At 40.5% G+C, this 21,160-nt stretch overlaps 1 protein-coding gene across 4 annotated transcripts in view; it reads left to right on the top strand.

The window, feature by feature from the left end:
- FAXC (failed axon connections homolog) overlaps positions 1-20,887 on the top strand; it is a 78,016-nt gene extending 57,129 nt beyond the window's left edge. For 3 of the 4 annotated variants that reach the window (XM_027551357.1, XM_027551358.1, XM_027551356.1), the window contains one exon: positions 12,300-12,589. In XM_027551357.1, coding sequence (XP_027407158.1) covers positions 12,300-12,589 — 290 coding nt within the window. Of the gene's footprint in view, positions 1-12,299 lie in introns of all 4 variants that reach the window. The other variant, XM_027551355.1, reaches the window with a different exon arrangement.
- Positions 20,888-21,160: the final 273 nt, after the last annotated feature.

Below are 21,160 nucleotides of genomic sequence, written 5' to 3' on the forward strand. Positions count from 1 at the left end.
TTAATAGGAAGAGAAAACCAAATTCCAGATTGGTACCAGCTTTTATTCACTGTGAAACAATAGTTATTCACTTAGTCAAAGTAACAATAAAATGTTTCAAAGACAGTTTAATGTCTTAAGAAGCTTGCATCATACACAAAACTCTCTTCCCCTTGCCACAAGCCTTTTTTATACTTCTGTGTGGTTATTTTATTTGCCCATTCAGAGAACAGCCACCTTTAAGTTCAGATTTACTTCCTTTCCCTTAATAGAATGTTATTCCATTCCTTATGCCTTTTTATTGAAAACACACATCCTACTTTCCTTCAGCAACCATGACCTGTACTTTATATCATCATTTTGTAGAATGGTAAATATAAATCACCCAAAGCTATATCATTGGCAAAAGTATCTTCACAATGTCTATGTTAATTAGATCAATAAACAAACATCAATACCAGGTATCAATTCAATAGTGAATATTTACCAGTTCACACAAGCCTGAAATTCATTTTAGTTTAATTTTCTTAAATTAGAATTGTTTGATTCGTAAGCACTTACTTTTCTTTGGGCCAATTAAATAGAGCTCACTGACCAATTAGCCTTTAGCAATGTTGTCCAAGGACGGAGACACACGCTGGGACACACATATCTGGACAGACAGAAACCTCACAGTTTTCTGCCTGAAACTTAAAATGTCTATTTGCCTTTTTTTCCTTTGGCCTGAAGTTCTACCAGTTTGCTCATGGCTGGAGTCCCAGACAGAATGGGCTGTGTATCTCAAGGACATGATAAGAGGTAACTTCAGAGTTTTTTCCCAGGCATGTTTTTTGTTTCTCAGGCAGGGTTGGAGCTCCAAAAAAAAAGTATTTTAATAAACCAGCTTTTTCCTAATTGCACAAGCAAAAATAACCAGTTTTGCAATTTCAAAAAGATTTCATTTTAACCAGTGTTCTCCGGAGTCTAAAGAATATCATGGCCATTCAGTATCAAAAATGTCATCTCTCTTTTTTGTAGTCATAGTTTCATAGCTAAAATTTAAACCAGAGAGTGTTCAAATTGGCTTTGATGACAGGGGTAGCCTGATTGATAAGGTGTTGTCCCAGCAGGGATTGTCTCTCCGGGAAGGTGAGGGCTTTTCTTAAAGTAAAGAGATCCTGTTTAGAAGGGGCTTTTTAGGCTCTGGGGATCAAACTTATCCCAGTTTTTCAAGATACAATTCAAAGGGGTGGTTCTGGAACTGTTAGCTCCCATCTGTAAGAGAGAAAAAAGCGGCACCCAGTGCCGTGGCTTTTTTCTACCAGAGGCATCCCTCCCTGCTCTAGATGGGAGTGGAGACAGGTCTTCCACCTAAGCTTCCTTCCCTGGCCAAGTTAATCTGTCCTTACCAGCGCGGGTGTCCCACTGTCGTCCATCCCGGTTCTACCACCGAGGAGGGGTGGAGATGCACCAGGGGCAGACCTGATGGCATCCCAGATTGATGTCCAGTTCCTCGCCATTAAAACCTTTGCCTGGTTTCTGCTCCTCCTCTGAGGTCACCTGGGGTAGAGCAGAGTAGCCTTCCAGAATGTCTCCCAAGCTCAGACCACTAGGGGAAACACCCATCTTCTGTGTGTCTGTGCACATTCCTGAGCACATTCCTGACCTCAGTAGAAGCAGTAAGTTATAAAGGGCCAAACAGAAAAGCCAAGATGTCCCTTCTGAGAGCTTCCATATCCGCCTATGTGATAAAAAAGGAGGCGATGGAGGGCTGGCCTGCTAGGAAAAGAATAATCTTTCATGTTCATGGAGTGTCAAGGTCAACCTTTCTATTCCTGTCCAGCAGATTGTACAAAAAGAATATCTAAAGAGTTGAAATAAGGGTCACTGGAGGGCTTTATTTGGTCCACAAAGAGCTTGCATTACCAAGGGAAGAAGCCCGCTGCATTTCCAATCTGCCCAAATCTGGGGTTCCCTGATCTGAGTCCTCAGGAATCTCATGTTCACCAGTAATACATCCATCCGTATAGTCTGGAGGCATGGCCATAACAAGAACTCATCTCTGGGTCTCTGGGGTCAGGAGGGTGATTTTCAGTCTGAGAGATGTCCCTGGAGCTAGAGCTCCACTTAGCTCCCTAATGTGTTCCTGCCTGCAGTGCCCTGTTGGAATGATGGTCTGGCTAGAAAAACTCAATAACAGCATGGATTGTAAGTCTCCTGACAGTCTACAATCCGGCATATTAGGTTAGTACCTTGACTTCCTCAAGCAGTTATGAAAGCAGTCAGAGAGACCAGGAAAGGCTGACCGGGGAAAAGAAGTTTGGTCCATACTCTTCATCCATTTTTGACCACTCCCCTCGTGAGGACATTGGTTCTTGACACTGGCAGGTCAGTATAAACCCCGGCAGGCATACTGCCATATGAGGATCACCATGGAACCGTGGAGCAGGACACAGCTCTTGCTTCTTGCACATTCACACAGACAGACACACTGAGTTAGGAAAGTAGAGACTTTACATTAAAAGAGCAAAAGAGTCCCAGCTCTGAAAGTTCTTACTTTGTCTTGAAGATCCCAGACGAGACCCCAAGATGATAGCTTACAGTGAACAGTGTTGCCAGATTCATGGTCTCTGAAGGAGAAGATTTAAGTCTGGGACCAAAGGCAGTCTCAGTCACTCAGAGCTTTGTGTAGATTTTGTTAAAGTAACGGGGATAGAGAAAGCTTCCAGCAAGAGGCACTGGGAGTGGGTAGGAGAGTGCCCGCCTCACTAGTTGAAGCAGAGTCTTATATACTTGTCAACTAGCTGCTGAGAATCAATAAAAAGAATACCTCAAGGTTGTAAGAGTTCCACCAGACCCTTTCCCAAGGCATACATCCTGCGATAACTTAGGCACAAGATTAGCCAGAGAGAAGGGCTCCGGCAGTGTCTCTGGGCAAGATACACTGTTGCTGTGTACTCAGAGGTACAAGTCTTGAGAAACAGGTTTCCAGGCAAGATTTGTTATAATCATTAACATAGAGTCTAAGAAAAGCATTTCCATGAGTAAGACATTGTGCTGTGATTATTAGTTGGGACCTAAAGAAAGGCCAGTTCTAGGGTAAGATACATTGTTGCATAAGGCTCAAGGAAGGCATGAGCAGAGAATGTTCACCTCCTCCTTATAGGGCCTTGGACTGCCTGCCTAAGCTTAGCTCTTTCAGATCCATGGGCCAAGGAGCCTGGTGGGCAACAGTCCATGGGGCTGCAAAGAGTTGGACATGACTGAAAAACTAAGGCTTTTCACTTTACATATCCTGGCTGAGAGACTGGGGGTGTACATGAGATCACCAGTGAATAACATATATAATACTCTTAATTAATGTTGGATGGATGGATGGGACCAAGCAAGGAAAATCATATAAGAAACTGAGGCAGGTGAGCAGTCATGTGTGGTAGTCACGGGTGGGTGGGTAGGGAGGATGGTGAAGGCTGTAACTGTGTCTGTGTGTGTCTACTCATGTGTATGTCCAGAGGTTCAGACCAGGCTAATGGCAGCAGGAGTACGCTCCAGATTGGTGGGGATAGGACTTCAGATAACATTTTACCAGGCTTAGTTGGAAGGAATCAGGCATTTGTTGAAGGTCTTCTGAAACTACCACTGAGTGGGGGTAAGGATAGTATGGGCTTATATTTAATTTTCTAGATAATCAGCATGAAGATATTCCTTGTCTTGTGATGTGTTGGGAATTATCTAAATTGAATATTCAATTCATAAATTGACTATCAGATTGGTGATGCTTGTAGCACTTAAAATAGTTTCCCTTTAATGTAATCAGATTTTCCATGGTGGTCTAAAAGATACTGATTACTTTTAGTTCATTTAGGGGTGTGTTTTGTATATATTCTCTCTTCCTGTTACTTCCTACTCTCTCCTTCCATTTCCCTGCACACCTGTGAATACAAACACATTTACTCACATAGTTCTGTACATACTCACTTATTCACACACTTATACTTTTACCCAAGTGCAAACACATACCCTGTACACATACAATCACATGCCCTATGCACACAGGCACTACATTTGGCGCTTGAACAACACAAGTTTGAATTGCACGGGTCACTTATACGTGAATATTTTTCAATAGTAATGACTGTAGTGCTACACAATCCATGGTTGGTTGAATCCATGAATGTGGAGGAACCTTGGATACAGAGGACTGACTATAAGTTCTATGTGAATTAACCCCCACTTTGTTCAAGGGTCAAGTGTATGAGGTCATCTGTTATTTTAGAAGGATTTAGGTATCCAATATCAGTAGAACTCTTAGATTGTACAGAATCCCTTCTTAAGGAAATGAGGCATCTTTAACTGATTTATTTATGACTTGGCACTTTCCTCTGTTACTTCCTGGAGGGACTTGAGGCATTTAGTATTCTTTTTAAAGAAATGATTGGTGTTTTTGGAGAATTGATTTTTGAGTCTCACTTGGAGATGCACACACTGGGAGAATCTGATGCTATCATCTGCAGGGCATTGTTGGCACATAGTTGCAGGCACTTTGATTCTTAGAACAAGTTAGTAGCTTCCAGCTCTCCTTGGGGACTGGAGGAGCACAAGTCATTCAAGTCCACAGTGACTCTTTAAAAGTCATTTCAGTCATTATTCCAGGCCCCTTCTAAGCCTTTGATCAGAGCTGCTAGTGCAGGCAAGCTACTAATCTGGTCTCAGCTTCTTTCTCTGCCTTTGCTTTTTCTGTGGTGGAGACTTTCCCAAGAAGTAACAAGAGGAAGGAGAAGTAGAAACAAACCACCAGGAGCCTGAATAGTGGAGACCTGGCTCACACCCAGGCGTGCAAGTGGCTTGGATCTGGCAATTTTCTGCTGTAGCTTTGGGACAGCCAGGGCGACATTGTCCTTGCCACCTGTGTGAGGGTGTGTGTATAAATATTAGCTTCTTGGGAGTTCCCTGGTGGTCCAGTGGTTAAGTGGTCCCTGGTGGTCCAGTGGTCCATGCCTCCATTTCAGGGGGCAAGGGTTGGATCCCTAGTCAGGGAATTAAGATTTTGCATACCTCATGGTGCAGTCAAAAAGTTTTAAAAAATTAGCTTTTTGATCCTAGATATTATTTACAATATCTAGTTACACAAACTACTCCAGGAAACATCCAGAATAGTGGGCAATTTTCCTTAATTTCAGTGAGTAGGAGGACAGACTTTGAACATTCGACAATTCTTAAAATATATATAATATGTTTGTGTATGATGTGAAATATTTCCTGACTGGAAAAATTTAGAAAAGATAAAGATTTTTTAAAAAAGATTGTATGGAACAGTCTTATGGAATCTGTGGGAGAGGGAGAGGGTGGGAAGATTTGGGAGAATGGCATTGAAACATGTAAAATATCATGTATGAAATGAGATGCCAGTCCAGGTTCAATGCATGATACTGGATGCTTGGGGCTAGTGCACTGGGATGACCCAGAGGGATGGTATGGGGAGGGAGGAGGGAGGAGGGTTCAGGATGGGGAGCCCATGTATACCTGTGATGGATTCATTTTGATATTTGGCAAAACTAATACAATTATGTAAAGTTTAAAAATAAAATAAAATAAAAATAAAACTCACCAATCGTGAAAAAAATAAAAATAAAAAGATTATTAATAACTTGTGACCCTAACACCCACAGAGAGCTTCTGTTAATATTGTAGTGTGTTTCTTCATCTTTTATCAACTACATGTATGCATTTATGTTTCAAAATTGAGATCATGTTGAAATAGTTATATCCTGAAGTTGGCAGTTTTTGATTAACTGTATTATGGCCATTTCCTTTGTTATTAAATATTCTTCAAAACAATGTAGTTAATCATTGCAAAATATCCTATAGCTACACTGTAATTTATGTGATTAATCTTTTTCTGGACTTGTGGGTGGTTTGTTTTACTTTTTCTTTAGTTTTGGCTGCACTAAGTCTTCGTTGCTACATGCCAGCTTCTCTGCTTTCAGTGGTCAGGCTTCTCATTGCGGTGGTTTCTCCTGTTGCAGAGCACGGACTTGAGAGTGTGCAGGCTTTATTAGTTGTGGCTCAAGGGCTCCAGAGCACAGTCTCAGTAGCTGTGGCACACAGACTTAGGTGCCTCAAGGCATGTGGAATTTTCCTGGGCCGGGACTGAACCCATGTCCCCTGTACTGGCAAGTGGATTCTTTACCACTGGACTACTGGGAAAGTCTCTTGCTGGTGATTTTAAATAATTTTTACTAACATTCTATAGTGAATATTGTGTATTTATTGTATACATATATATATACGCTTACCTCTGGTTGTTTACTTAAGCTAAATTTCTAGTTGGGGAATCACTGTCTCAAAGGGTGCAAACTCTTGGTCTACACAGCTAAATTGCTTTCTAGAAGGACTGTTTCAATTTATATTCTCATCAGCAGTGTCTGGAAGTACCTCAAATGGAATGGAATTGCTGTATCATATGGTAGTTTTATTTTTAATTTTTGAGTAACCTCCACGTTGTTTTTCATAGTGGCAGCACCGATTTACATTCCCAACAGCAGTGAATGAGGGTTCCTTTTTCTCCACATGCTCACCTATACTTGTTATTTCTTGTCTTTTTCAGCAACCCTTTTAATGTGGAGTCACATTTGATATTTTTACCAGAGTATCCTTACTAGAGAACTGCATGTGGATGGCCCTCTTTAACACAGGTGTGGAGCATGGAGAGCCTGGAAAATAAAACAGCAAAAGGGAAAGGGTTTTGCCACTCCACTGCTCGCCCTGGGGAGCCAGATCAAAATCAAAGAACCTAATGCTATTTTTCTGAATTTGTAAGAAACACAACCCTCCATTGTTTTTGTTTTTCAGTTGCGACCCCATGGGCTGCAGCACGCCAGGCCTCCCTGTCCCTCACCATCTTCTGGAGTTTGCTCAAATTCATGTTCATTGAGTTGGTGATGCCATCCAACCATCTCATCTTCTGTCGTTCCCTTCTCCTCCTCCCTTCAATCTTGCCCAGCATCAGGGTCTTTTCCAATGAGTCAGTTCTTTGAATCAGGTGGTCAAAGTGTTGGAGCTTCAGCTTCACCATCTGTCCTTCCAGTGAATATTCAGGATTGATTTCCTTTAGGAATTGACTGTTTTGATCTCCTTGCTGTCCAAGGTGGGGCTCTCAAGAATCTTCTCCAACACCACAGTTCGAAGGCATCAATTCTTTGGTGCTCAGCCTATTTTATTGTCCAGCTCTCACATCCATACATGACTACTGGAAAAATCATAGCTTTGACTAGACAGACCTTTGTGTTTTAAGAAAAACCCTGTTCAGCAGATTTTCTATCAATAATTATTTATTGTACTTGGATGTATTCTTTGCTTATTTTTTGATAGATTATAAGATAGAAAGAATGCTGGAATCCTTGAAAAACATACTCACCCCATACTCTTACTGTTCCCTATTTGGAGGTGTTTAGGAAGAGGTTGTGGGGGAATTTGGGTCTTGGGAAAAGGTTGGCTTGAGTGACCTTTGCTGGTGTTTGTATTTTTAGATCTGTGAATTAGCTTCAGGGAGACTGGGAAAGGGGCGGGGTGTCCTCATTGCCACATTCAAGTTTGATAAGAACTTTTCTAAAGAGGAAATGTTCAGCACCCTTGCTGCTCGTGTGACACGGGGTTAAAGGAAGCAACCACGGGCACAGCTGGCACCCTGCACAAGCATGGAGAGGGAGGTGCTGAGGGAACGCCTTGAAAACAGAGTGTGTGTGGGCGCCAGCCCCGTTTTCTAGGTATCAGCTGGTTAAGGGTCCAGGGCTGCAGCGGTGCTGGGAGGAGCTGGAGTGATACAGGAAAATGAAATGAGTCACTTTTTCCAAAGAGTGGGGAATATTTCCATTAGCGAAACTTCAAGAGAAAAGTTCTTTATCCTGTCTGGGAGTGTCCTCGGGGTGAAGGGCCATTTGGTTTTCTGATAAATAACCTCTCCAGTTTTCTGAAAATATTAATAACCACTCATTAGTCATTTTACTAATTTATTTTATTGGATCTTTAAATTAAAAAGTAATACACAATTGTCACAATAAGTTGAATTAGGCAGGTGTGTTTTAAAAGATTTATCATCTCCTCGCCTATATTGTGTGTGTGTGCTAAGATTGCTTCAGTCATGTCTGACTCTGTGCAACCCCATGGACTATAGCCCATGCCCTCCTTCAGGGGATTTTCTCCACCTAGGGATCGAACTCATGTCTCATGTCTCCTGCATTGGCAGGCAGATTCTCAACCATTAGCACCACCTTCCTATAGAATATTGTGCAGCTATTAAAAAGATATAGTATTCTATTTAGTGAAAAGATTATAATGTGTATAGTGCAATTCCACTGTTTAATTTTAAAATAATAAAATAAAAAGACAGTTATATATAGGTATGTAAATTTGTGTATGAAAAATAAAGGCACAGATGTCCAAAATCACTCCCATAGAAAACCAAGATTAGGGATTTGAAGTGAACCCTTCTGTACTTTTTATTTTTCATATACAAATTTACATACATATATATAGCTGTTTTTATATTATTTTAAAACCAAATGGAATTATGTTATACATATTACTTTATAATTTTTTTTTGCTAAATAGAATATTTATTGTTTTAATAGCTGTACAATATTCTATAGGATTAATATGACAAATATCAGTCAATCCTTATTGGATATTCAGGCTGTTTCCATCTTTGTTTTCTTTCTCTTCATTGACATAATACTACATTCAACATCCATGTGCATCTGTCTTTACATACTGATGCTTTTATTTTAGTAGAAAGTGAAAGTGAAATGTGAAGTCACTCAGTCGTGTCTGACTCTTTGCGACCCCATGGCCTGCAACCTTCCAGGCTCCTCTGTCCATGGGATTTTCCAGGCAAGAGTAGAAGAGAGTACTAAAAGCAGAGTCCTGAGCCAACACACAAGTGCATTTAAAATTTCAATAGGTAACCTCACATTACTTTCCTGAAAAGCTTTTAACAATTTATACTTCCACCAACCATGTTGTACAATGTCTGACTCTCCACATTGGATGGTATCAAGCTTTAATTCTTACCAGCCTGATAGGTGACATTATCTGTTTGTTGAGTACTCTTTGAGAAAAAAACCTCCTGTTCTAAAAAATTATTTCACAAAGTTTACATCTTCAATATAGGCATTTATGTTAACATGAGCATATCACACACACACTACACACACAACCTGTTTCTCTGCTGACTTTTTTCATTCTTTTTGGCTGGTAGCATGTTGAGTGGATCTGCTGGTAGAGGGTCTATGCATAAGAAGGGATTGGCAAATCCAGATAAAGGGAGAATTGAAGTGTAAATTTTCACTCTTTGCTTCACTCTTTTTATCAGGGCCAGGATATGAGGATGGGCATGTGAGCTCCCAGTCTTTGCTTATCGAAGCAGACCATTTCTTAACGGCATGATAGAATGATTGCTTCTTCATGACAACCCATTGTCTTTGAGTGACAATACCTGCCCTCTCATAATTCTTGAGACTCTAGAAAGAATTACTGAAAAATAATCTGTGATAGGTAGTTGGAAGCTATGAATTCCCAGGCCAGGCTGTCAGCTCATCAGGAGAGAGGCAAGGTCAAGTCTTGGTGGAGGGCTTGGAGTCTGGGGACTGCTTTTGTTTGAATCCTGGCTCTGCCACTGTCTAGCTGTGTGACTTCAGGCAAGTTAATTAATTTCCTTGTTGATTCAGTTTTCCTATCATAAATGCACATAGTAATAGCTCCTCTCTCATAGGATTGGTGCCAGGACTAGGGATGGGAGTTAATATGAATTCAGTAGTAAATAAAGCACTTCAAGTATTGCCCGGTACACAGTAAGGCCTATATACATGTTTGCTATTTTTATTATTATTAATTTTTATTGTTCCTGATTGAAAAGGTTCTAATGAAACATAGTCATGAAGGGGGGCAACTCTCTTGGATGAAAGGTAAAGAAAAGGGCTGTAGAGAGGATAGCCACAGAAGGCGTGCACAGTCATTTATCATCTGGATTCCGTGCACTTTGTACCTAGGTTCTGGCTTTCTGGGAATGGACTTGACTGAGGCAAAGAGGTGGTCCCCAGCTGTGAAGTGACCCCAGTTCATCTCTGATATCCTCCACCCCAGTGGCCCCTTGCTGCCGCTTCCTCATCTTTATCTAATTTTTGGTCGCCAGCAATACCAGATAAAGCATCTTCACAACTGCTTCCCTGAGGGAGAAAATAGGTGAAAAATTTGCGTGTGTCTTCCCAAAAGGAGCAGTGATGTGGGCTTCTCGGCTTCTGGCTCCTGAGCTCATAGATCTTCAAGTTGGGGGCAATCAGAATGGACTCAGAAGCGTGAGTCGAGCTATTTTGATCTGAGAAAACTGAACATGGTGAACCATGTACAAATCCAGTAGTTTACAGGATCCATGAGGCAGGGGGATTCGCCTTATGTTTTGTAGGGGATGGGTTTATTTAAGCAGAACAGTAATCAAAGTTTTGAAAAACTTTAGTGGGAAAATGTTTACAATGTTACAGGAAGTGACAACTAATGATAATAATGACAATACATAAATTGAAAAAATACTGAAAGAAACACACCAAAATGTTAATTGTCATTACCTTGCATTGGTGTGATTATTGATGCTTTTGTTTTCTTCTTTATATGTGTGTGTGTGTGTGTGTGTATTATATATATTTATACCATTTCTATATACAGACTTAGGATTTTCCAAAATGAATATATATTATCTTCTTTGATAGAAAATGAGATAGAGTAGTTACTGTAACCGATAAAGCTATTAATATAGATACAGCCTAAATGGCTATAATAGGGAGCTGAAGTAAAATGAAACTGTGGTACATCTATATAATGAAGTAGAATACAATTATCAAGGTGGTCATAGAGTAAAATTAAAAGGTTTTCATCATATGTTGTTAAGTGAAAAAAGTAGCATGGGAAACTAGGAAAAGCTCACGGGCAGTAGGGAAGACCCAGCACAGCCAAAAATAAATAAATAAAAATTTTTTAAAAAGTAGCATAGGAAACAATATGTAGTAAATGCTACATTGTAAATGTAAATATATGTAAATATATATATGTGAAAAGTGAAAGTCAGTCACTCATGTCTGACTCTTTGTGACCCCATGGACTATAGAGTCCATGGAATTCTCCAGGCCAGAATACTGGAGTTGGGTAGCTTTTCCCTTCTCCAGGGTATCTTCCCAACCCAGGTCTCCTGCACTGAAGGCAAATTCTTTACAAGCTAAGCCACAAGGGAAGCCCACATGTATATATAAATAAACTTAAATTTCAAGAACAGCATAAATGAAAATGTTATGACAAATGGGATTATTGGTAATTCTTTTATTTTTTGCTTACCTGTATTTTCTAATTTTCTGAAATAAAACATGGATTACCTACACAGTAAGTGAGTGTTTATATAATTAAAAAAAATAAACATCCAAAGACTATTAGGGCAATAAAATCCTGTAAGAGTTAGTGACAAATTATATGCTTATTGAGCAGTGTTGCCATCTGGTGGCTCAAAAGCAAAAACTCACTCTCTTTTTGCAGTTTGCATTTGAAATTAGGAAATGAAAGCCAAATACTGTGTCATGTTTCAGACGAATGCCTGGATAAATTTAGCAAGTTAATGAAAGTGTTCCTTTGATTCACAGTAGAAAGAAGTAACCTGGTGACCAAGCAAGAACCCAATCATGGGTGTAGTGTTGAATTTTACTTAAAAAATTAAACAATCTCTGTTTTACTAAATGTGCTTGCAGGCATGTTCATCCATAAAGACAGTTCTGAGTTATCTATTTTATGGATGATTCAGGGCAAAATTTCCTTCCTAACCTATTTTTTTTTTTTCAACTACTTGGCACAGCAGCCTGTAACAACACTACAAATATTTGTGGAATGAATGATCACTTCTGGCTGACTTAGTCCAACTAACAGTTGGTGTGTTTTCATGGACTATAAATTAATTTAGAGATGAACCAGCTGAAGCACTAGTTTTCTTGACATGCAAACATAAAATAATAAAATGTTTCACAAAGCCAAACGATGGGTAGTTTAGCTGCCATTTTGAATCAGCTACCCTGCTCACTCCTCACCATCCTAGGACTCACCCCTGAATTTCATCCAGCCCACTCACTGAATTTATTTTTTCCCACTCACCTTTCTTCTGTGTATAAAATCTAAACATTTGAACAGTGCCTCTGTGGAAAAGCATTGTTCATGCCTACCCTACACAGTTCTTCTGAGTTGCCCAGAAAGCCAAGTGGCTGGTAGATGGTTGCTTCTGAGAACTAACCCTTGCTTTCCTTACCACCCTGCAGGTGAGCTGATCAATCTCGCTATGTACTGTGAGAGGATAAGGAGAAAATTCTGGCCTGAGTGGCACCATGATGATGACAACACCATCTATGAGTCAGAGGAGAGCAGTGACGGGAGCAAAACACACACACCCCTGCTGGATTTCAGCTTTTACTCAAGGACAGAGACCTTTGAAGACGAGGGAGCAGAGAACAGTTTTTCCAGAACCCCAGACACAGATTTCACTGGACACTCGCTCTTTGACTCTGATGTGGACATGGATGACTACACAGACCATGAACAGTGCAAGTGATGGGCAGCCTCGCTGACCCTCCTCTGTTGGAGCTGCCACTCCCTGGGGTCAGTCCAGTTTCCCAGGCAGAAATCCCATTGAGCTGGGAGGAGATCTTCGTGCTTGGCACAGTTCTCACAAGCTAACTGGAGTAGAGCAGCCTTATTTCTTTTTTGTACAAACAAGACACAGAACCATTCCAATGGCTCCATTTAAAACAAAGAGGCAAAAAAATAAAAAAGTCAGCATGGTTCCTGAAATCCATTTTTGTTTTCATTAGAAAACTAACATTGTGTGGTAGAGCAGTGCAAGTGCGGGTTGTCCACAGACAGCTTATACGTTGATCCCCTGCAACCTGAGGGTTTAGGTGTGAGATGGATCCTTGAACATCCTTCATCCAGTAGGATTCAAAGTCATGAGTGATGTCATCAGAAGGAATGCAGGAGATAAATGTTCTTTGGTGGCCACTTGTATTTTCTGTGTGTATATTGTATGTTGAAATATAAGTCAAATAAAACCCATAGATATTCAGTGAACACCTACTATGTGCAGAGCACTGTGCTAGGTGCTAGCCAGTACTGGTTTTATCCTAAGCCCTGCCAGTGACTAGCTGTGTGATTCTGGGCAAGTCCCTTAATTCTTGTGTGCCTCATTTCCCCCACCGGTGAAGTGGGGGACAATAGTCTCCACCTACCTACCTCACAGGGGTGTTGTGAGGATTCATGTGGTAACATTTGGCGCTTTCAACCTCTAGGAAGAGGTGTGACATAAACACATTTTATTCTTTAATGTGCTTCGTGCGTGTGAAGATCGGCGGGCGGAGGAATTCCACATTCAGGCAACAGCAGCCACGGTCACTCGCCCAAGCCGAGCTGATGGAATACACACCAAGGCACAGTTAGGACGCGCTCATCATCCTCTTTGTGATCTTGCTTGAGTTGAAACCTTTCGTTGAAAGAACCTTGGAAATATTTTTACAGATCATCAACAGCTACAAACAGTCTTCAACTCTACTGTATATTTGCAGAGAAGTCTCTTTTGTTGTCTGAACTCACACTGGAAAGCTGTCCTTTGTTGATTCCGGAGTGTTAAGTTGCCTATGTTTGGATTACCTGGAGGGTATAAAGCTCAGGAATAAGATCTATTTAATAGAAGTGAAGGGGAAAGGATTTGATTGATTTTTTTTTAAGCAGAAGCTCGCCAACTTGTAATGTCTTTTTTGAAAACAAACTTTGCAAGATGTACTGAAAAGATGAAGCAGGAAGAAGATCGTTGTAAATGGTAGCAAAGCACTTTGTGCCGTGTAGACTCTATGCAGTTTTTATTAATGCAACTTTTCTGGTCTTCTCGGCCCTTGTCCAGTGAGGGGAAGGCAATGCTGAGGAGAATCTTAATGTTTCTTAAGGATGTCCCCTCCCCTTCCTGTCCTCTCTTTCCCTCTCCAGTGTTGACTAAGGCACTCTATCTCTGAAGACATGGTTTTGGTTGACTTAGAACATTTTCCAGTGAAATATGGGGTGAAGATCCTAGGGCGATGGCTGTGGATCTGGGCTTCTGACCACAACTGCCTGGGGAAGGGCTATTCCTAATGGGGTTAAAAAGGAACTTCTTAAAAGACAGCAACTTCTGAGAAGTTCATATACTTTATTTGAAAAAGACTGAATATAGTTTTGGCAAAACAGTCCTAGAATGCTGTGGATTCACAAAGATGTAATGGGAGAGAGTTTTTGAGGTGATTTACCGTTTAAGCAATGTATAACTGGGAAGAAGTGCTGAAACACTCTAAGCTAAAGATTTTTATTCCACATAAAACTCAGTTGTTAGTATCTTATCAAACCCTTCATCTTTGAGGGGACTGTTTGCTGCCTAACGAGAATGTGTTGGAAGATATATGAATGGATAAGCCTATCTTGTTTCCAGTATCATTTCCAGGATTACCCACCTCTTATCTCTTTCGCAAATGCATTCCAAGACCAACTGGTGGTAGTTCTGTGTGACAGGGAAAGTCCTGGCCTGAAAATGTGAATGGAGTCGACAGACTCTGGACCTAGCTCTGCTAAGACTGAGTTGCCCTTTCCCCATCTTCAGCGGAAAAGAGTTGTGTTTGAAATTTTGTCTATAATTTATTCTTCCTGTATAGCACAAAGTATACTGTATCTTCATGACAAGAAGGTTTAAGTTATGAGTATGTGGGGTCACATATTTTTTATTGTGTATTACTTGGAGGGCACATCCATGGAGAACCAATATTAAATATGTGAAACCTTCATTCATTCTCTCCAGGTGCCTCCCACGGGGGCTGAGTCCTGAGTACTGCCCGACCCCTCATGTTTGGGTACTCAGCATTTTGTAGGTATAACTTGATTAGGAACCCCAGAATATACCCAGGCTTTACTTTCCCAAAGTGGGTTATGGAAAAATAATGACTAAGACAAAACCCACAGTGATGTGGGTGACTTACGCAGTCTTGATTAGGTGGGCTTTAATTTTATATGTTTCATTCTTAGGCTGCCCAGATTGAACTGTTCTCCTATTTGATGAACAGGTGCTACTTATAAGAAAAATAACAAGAAATTAGGGGATGTTTTGGTCATCTAACTCTCTTGTTCAAGTTCTGTATTTCTTTTTTATTGGAAGATAACTTAAGGAAGTGTGATCTTTAATGCTAAGAGATGCTTTTGGATGGCCAGAAGACCTGGGGGCTACCTGTTCTTTTTAACCTTTCATTGTAAAAATTAAATTCTGTCTTTTTCTCTACTTCCCTTTGCCCCACCCCACCCTCATCTCCACTTGTCTGGATGAAGGAGCAGCCGAATTATACTTTGCCTTGCATATGTCAGAGTAGATAACAAGGATGATTTAAATTTATGCAGAGGTAAACTGTCTTGCCAGAGGTTCCCATTTTTTTATAACATCATGATTTGTGAATATTAATGCTACCAAAGTGATGGGCTGCCCAACTGACTGATCACAGACTTAGAACAAATGGACTTGAACTAGAATTAGAACCAGACTTTGAACTAGAACATGAGCCCTACTTGTGTGTACTGAGGTATGAGGATATGTGTTTGTGAAACAACTAGGGTTCAAGGAAAGGAGGTGTTAAGGATTGTAGCTGTGGGAGTCTTGCCCAGATTACTCGAGAGAAAGTATAGACTCATAGACATGGATAGCTGGGTGGTGGATTTGCTCTGGAAAGCCATATTTATTTGAAGGGCAGGCCCAGAACTGAGGTCTTTCACCTTGCCTTACAGAGTTGTTGCCATTACATCACCTTGACTTGGATTATTTTTAAAACCACCTCCCTGAGCACTCACTCCATGTTTGTAGAACCAGCTCATCCCAGCCTCTCAGAGAGTGCTCGAAATCTTTCAGTTTTGTCCCCTGTATCTCTTTACCCTGGTCAGTTCAAGGGATCTTTGTTCGGTATCTACTCTGTACAAAGTGCTGCTTGTGCTCTGTGAATGTCACCAAGATGGACATTTAAGTTACCAAGACCCTTGTTCTTGGATTAGATCTTTTAAGGAATCCGTGCCCATGTGATCTCTCACTAGGTATTTAGTTACTCACTGATGAGTTGATAGCCCCTTACCCTAAGCCTGGCCCTGGAATCCACACTGGATATAGAGTGGTGAACAGATGTGGCGTCCTGGTTTTAGGTATTCTCTTTTGCCTAAGCTTCTGTGATAATCTCTTTTACATGCATCGCCACTTCCCTGATCCATTCTACCCATCATCTTAGATTAATATTTCTCAAAACCCCCATAAGGCACTGTATTGCTCTAGGATGAGGTATTCCTTTGGGCCTGGTGTCCACAATTTTTATTCATCTTGTTTGCCAGGGCTCCTCCATGTAAGCCATCCAGTGGATCCAGGCTGGTCCATTTGCTGTTGCCTAGACATGCCTCACGTGCTCTGCTCTGTGCCTCCATTCATGGCAGCTCCTCTCCTGAAATGCCTGCCCTTCCTCTCCTTTGGCTCACACACCTCACATGGCCCAACCTTGTCAATTCTGCAGGACGAGGTCTCAGCTTATTGTAACTCCCACTTCCTCTAGAAACACAGCTCCCATCACTTCCTTCCCTGAAGGTTGCATAGGAGAAGGGATTCCCAGGAAGAGGGTCATACTCTAGAAAGATATTGGGCTTCCTTGGTGGCTCAGCAGTAAAGAGTCTTCCTACAATGCAGGAGACCCAGGAGATGTGGAGTCAATCCCTGGCTTGGGAAAATCCCCTGGAGGAGGAAATGGCAGCCTACTCCAGTATTGTTGCTGGGAAAGTCACATGGACAGAGGAACCTGGTGGGCTAGAGTCCATGAGTTTGCACAGAGTTGGATACGACTGAGCACACACACAGTGGTTTTTTAATTTTTGTGTCTCCATTGATAATCTAATGCAAGTCCTATGCCCTAGTCCCAGAAAAATATGGAGATATATGAAATTTTGCATGTAAGTTCAGGAGATGTAGAAATGTCTTGAAACTACCTGTGGATTCCTTAGAGGGTTCATGGACCACAGCTGAAGAAACCTTGTTTGAAAAACAGCCTTTAAAATTCACAGCCTTTAAAATTCAGTGTTCATTCTTGCTTGATTTTATCCCAGCCAGACAGGAGATAAATTAGAATGGGAGGTGCAAGCACAAGTAATCTGTATCGTTATCCACATGGAGAGTGCTCTGTGACAGGGAAGGAAGAAGAGGTGCTTCACACTGATTGAGAAAATATCCTTCTTCTGACAAGTTTGGCATTTTGAAAGTGAAAGGATTTTGTTGTCATCATCATTGTCATCTACCTTCTGACCACCCAAAATGTTGATTTTGCAAAATCAGTTCAGGGACAGGGGCTTCACTTCAGCCCTGAAACGCACCACTTCTGCATGGATAAGCTGACTGGTCTGTGGCTTAAGGTACTAGAGAAGAAGCTGGATTTTTCCTTATAGGAATAAGTTCTGCACAATCAGGTTTTTCTGCATTAATTAATTAATTGAACAATTGTTGAGTGTATTTTCAATAAAAGGATGGTGCCTTTTGTTGATAGGAAACAACTCAGGCTTTTCCTCCTCTTCGTTTTCTTTCCCTTCTCCTTCTTCATCTCCCCCATCCTCTCCCTCTTTCATCTCCTCCTCTTCCTCTTTTTTTTTTTTGTTAACGGGTGAGACTATTTTCATTGCTCTTGGCTATTACCCAGGATCCTTTGTTCTCCTGTCTATGCAGTGCTATTTAAGAAGAACAAGGACTGATGAAAGTACATTCAATGACAAATATTTCTTGAGTCTAAATGCGGAACTCTGGCAACCCATTTCTAACAGGTCCAGGATCGATTGCCTGTGACTGTGGCATGCTTGACTTTTATTCATTTACTTTTGATGGTCTGGATGCAATTTGCAAAGTTCAAAAGGACCCCTTGGTGTGTGAGCAGGAGGCTCCTCTGGATGGCAGAACGCTTGCTAGTGCCAGGAGTAAATGCAAATGGATGTGGGATTTTTTTCATTTTTTTAGGTTTTTAGTCCCTGACTTTAAAGAATATCTTAAAGGTAATTAAGGCACTTAATCTTTAAGGTAACTGGAACCAGCAACACATTGGCCTTGCCCCTTAAAGGTTACAGAGAATACTGAAAACATTCTCTGTAAAAGGAAGCAACTCACTGTTTGGGGGCTGACAGTATGACCTCCTTAACAATTCTGGCTCTGGCCAAACAGGGACTTTGTCCCCAGACCAAAGCTCTCTGAAACTTCTGCTGCTGGCTAGACCATTTGGATGCTCAAATGTCAGGTGGATTATTGCCCCTAATTATCAAATTTGTAGACAAATAAAGGGGACCATTGCAATAATAAAACAGCTTATGAATATGGTCCAGCCAGCACCAATACTCTTGACCATTTCCATGGGGAAACAAGTTATCTAGAACCAAACATTGGTACAGTACTTAGGTGTTCCATACACAAATAATTTCAGCAATTAACTTGATTACTGTTATAATGTTCTTCTTAAATATTTTTCAGCTGCTCTTGTCCCTAATTACAGCTTTAAATATTTTGAAACAATTCACTAGCTATAGAGTGATATATATTTATGATGCTATTTCATTTTATGAAAAGTAGTATTACTAAAAGTGACTAATTCACCTCCCATCCCCCATTGGCAAGCATCTTTCCCCTCCCTTTTTTATTTTTTACTTTTAGCTCTAGAATAGAGTAACTTTGATTTATTAGTATAATTTAGACCTTCTTTAGTATTAAAAAAAAGTTACCCCATGGGTTTGAAAACAGTAGGAGTTAGCTCCTAAATTGTCAAGTTAATCAGCAGTGGCTAAACAGATAGCAGAGGGAATGTGATATAATTCGAGGCTAGAAAGGAGTAATGCTTTGGGTACTTACTACCTCCCTCCCTTAAAAAATACTACAATCTATAGACTGTTCCCTTTAATAGTTGTTCAGAATTGGAAGTCTTCTCTCATACTTGTTTCTATCCCCCAATAAGAGATCATGTTTGGCTTATTAAAACATCAACCATGTCCAAATGATTGTATTTTTATCTTTAACAAATTATATCTGAATTTTTTTTTTAGCAATAAGACTAGAGATAATGTTCAAATTTTGGAGGGAATCTCTGCTTCAGTAGGAGCAACATGTTTGTGTGACTCCTGTCAAAATGACTTCACCTAAAGTAAGCAGTCTCGTGGGATCATGTTTATCAGAAACGTGTTTTTCCTAGTTATCTGTATCCTGCTGAGTGTCTGACAACTCCACCCTTGATGAGGGTGACGTTCCCCCCATGGTGGTGGTTGAAAAGATGAGGATCCAAGTCCTTCCTCTGGTGGTGTTTGAATTTCACTGAGTGGGAGGAGAAAAGGAAAGATGAACAGATACTGGACTTCAAGCAATTGTGCGGTGTGGCTGTGTTAGAGAAGTGTCAGGCACGTTGAGAGTGTTCTGAGTGGTGGCATCTTACTAAAGCAATCCAAAGGACTACGGGTTTAAATGAAAGATAAATGCAATCTGTAGGGAAGGACTGTTGTGGTTATTCCAGTGGCCCGTGCAGCAAGCCCTGGAGTAACCTTGATCTTTATCCTAGTTTCTGGCTTGTTCTCGTCCTACCTGAGTCTGAGCCTGGGAACTGGAGGAGTGGCCCTGGTGTGTTCACTCCTTTGATTCTGGAACTTCCTTCTTGTCTCTCAAAAGTGTTTGTGACATAGAATTTCCATTTTCTAATATAAAAAATGTACAGAGTATATTTGTATATTTGTTTGATAGAAGACCCTTAAATGTTTGGAGACACCCACCTCATCTCTATGTAGGCAGTGGTCTCCAAACCTCTGCGCTCATTGACCTCATCAGTAAGACTTTCTAAGCATGCCCCGCAAGGTATTTATTTAAACTCACACACACTGCTCCAATGATTTGTTATTAAAAACATAGCAAACATAGAAATTTACAGGGAATAGTCTACTCGATAGAGTTTAGAGTATGGGGCAAGAAGGACTTAAAGGTAGCACGTAGAAGGCAGCAGTTGGTTAGAGAGTGTGTCTATATTGTTGGTGGGCAAGTAGATGTAAAATAGGCATGGAAGCATGATTTTAGATCAAGGTTATTCATTCATTCATTCTTAAGAGCCATTTTTGGCTAGAAGAAAAGAGTGAATAATTAGATGTTACCTTTATAAGAACTCTTTTCAATTCTGTTTTGGGGACCACTTGATATAGTACATCTCTTAAATTCCTGAAAATTTTCTCAGTACGCTGATTTAAGCAAAACAAGCAAAGAAAGGAGGGAGGGAAAAACCTCAATAATGCAAATGCTGACTCTCATGCCTGAGAATTTCTGAATCTGAAAAGCACGTTTTGATAATTCCTGGTAATCATCACCTCACTGATTATTTGTTTTTCTTCTATTTGTTTATTACCCCGTGTCTCCAAATGTGTGGAAGATGTACAGATTTATTTTCAGATACCTGAGATAGGAGGGGCCAATGTTGGTATAATTGAACCTACATTTCAGCTGCTTGGGGGCTGATGGGTGGACACTGCCCGGAAACAATGACTCGCACCCTCTGTTTTGCAAACACAGTGGATAGCATCTTGCTGAACGAGGGCCTCGATATGGAGGCGGCATTCCAGTGTTTACTTCTGGACCTATGAGTTCCTTTAGCACAGTTATTGTTAGTAGTTTATAAAGCCATATTTAAACTTGTACACTTGATTGTAAGATAGATTTGAATTGTGCACTATGTTGATTACTGTATATAAATGTGGAGATTCTGTATATTTGGTCTCATTGCTGTATGTATTTGATGTGTATATGATAACTAATGGATATGAAATAGCTGGCTGTGAATGTCTTTATTCCAGTTTGCTTCTCTTTTGCAAATTTGAATGTTTAAACTTTACACCCATGGGGAAAATCTGAGATATTTTTTGCATCTAATATACTGTTAAGTGGTGGTCTCTTAGATGATTGGGAGAATATTTAATTTTAAGGCTCATGTATAATGAGAAGGGAGGTAATGAATTTTTTAGGCGTATGACTTTCTGATAGAATTTTAAATGAATGTTTTTTAAGTAGAAAAACAGGTCTCTGGATTATGCGGTCCTTCCT

This window comes from Bos indicus x Bos taurus, chromosome 9 (genome assembly GCF_003369695.1).
Source record: "Bos indicus x Bos taurus breed Angus x Brahman F1 hybrid chromosome 9, Bos_hybrid_MaternalHap_v2.0, whole genome shotgun sequence".
Taxonomy (NCBI): Eukaryota; Metazoa; Chordata; class Mammalia; order Artiodactyla; family Bovidae; genus Bos; species Bos indicus x Bos taurus.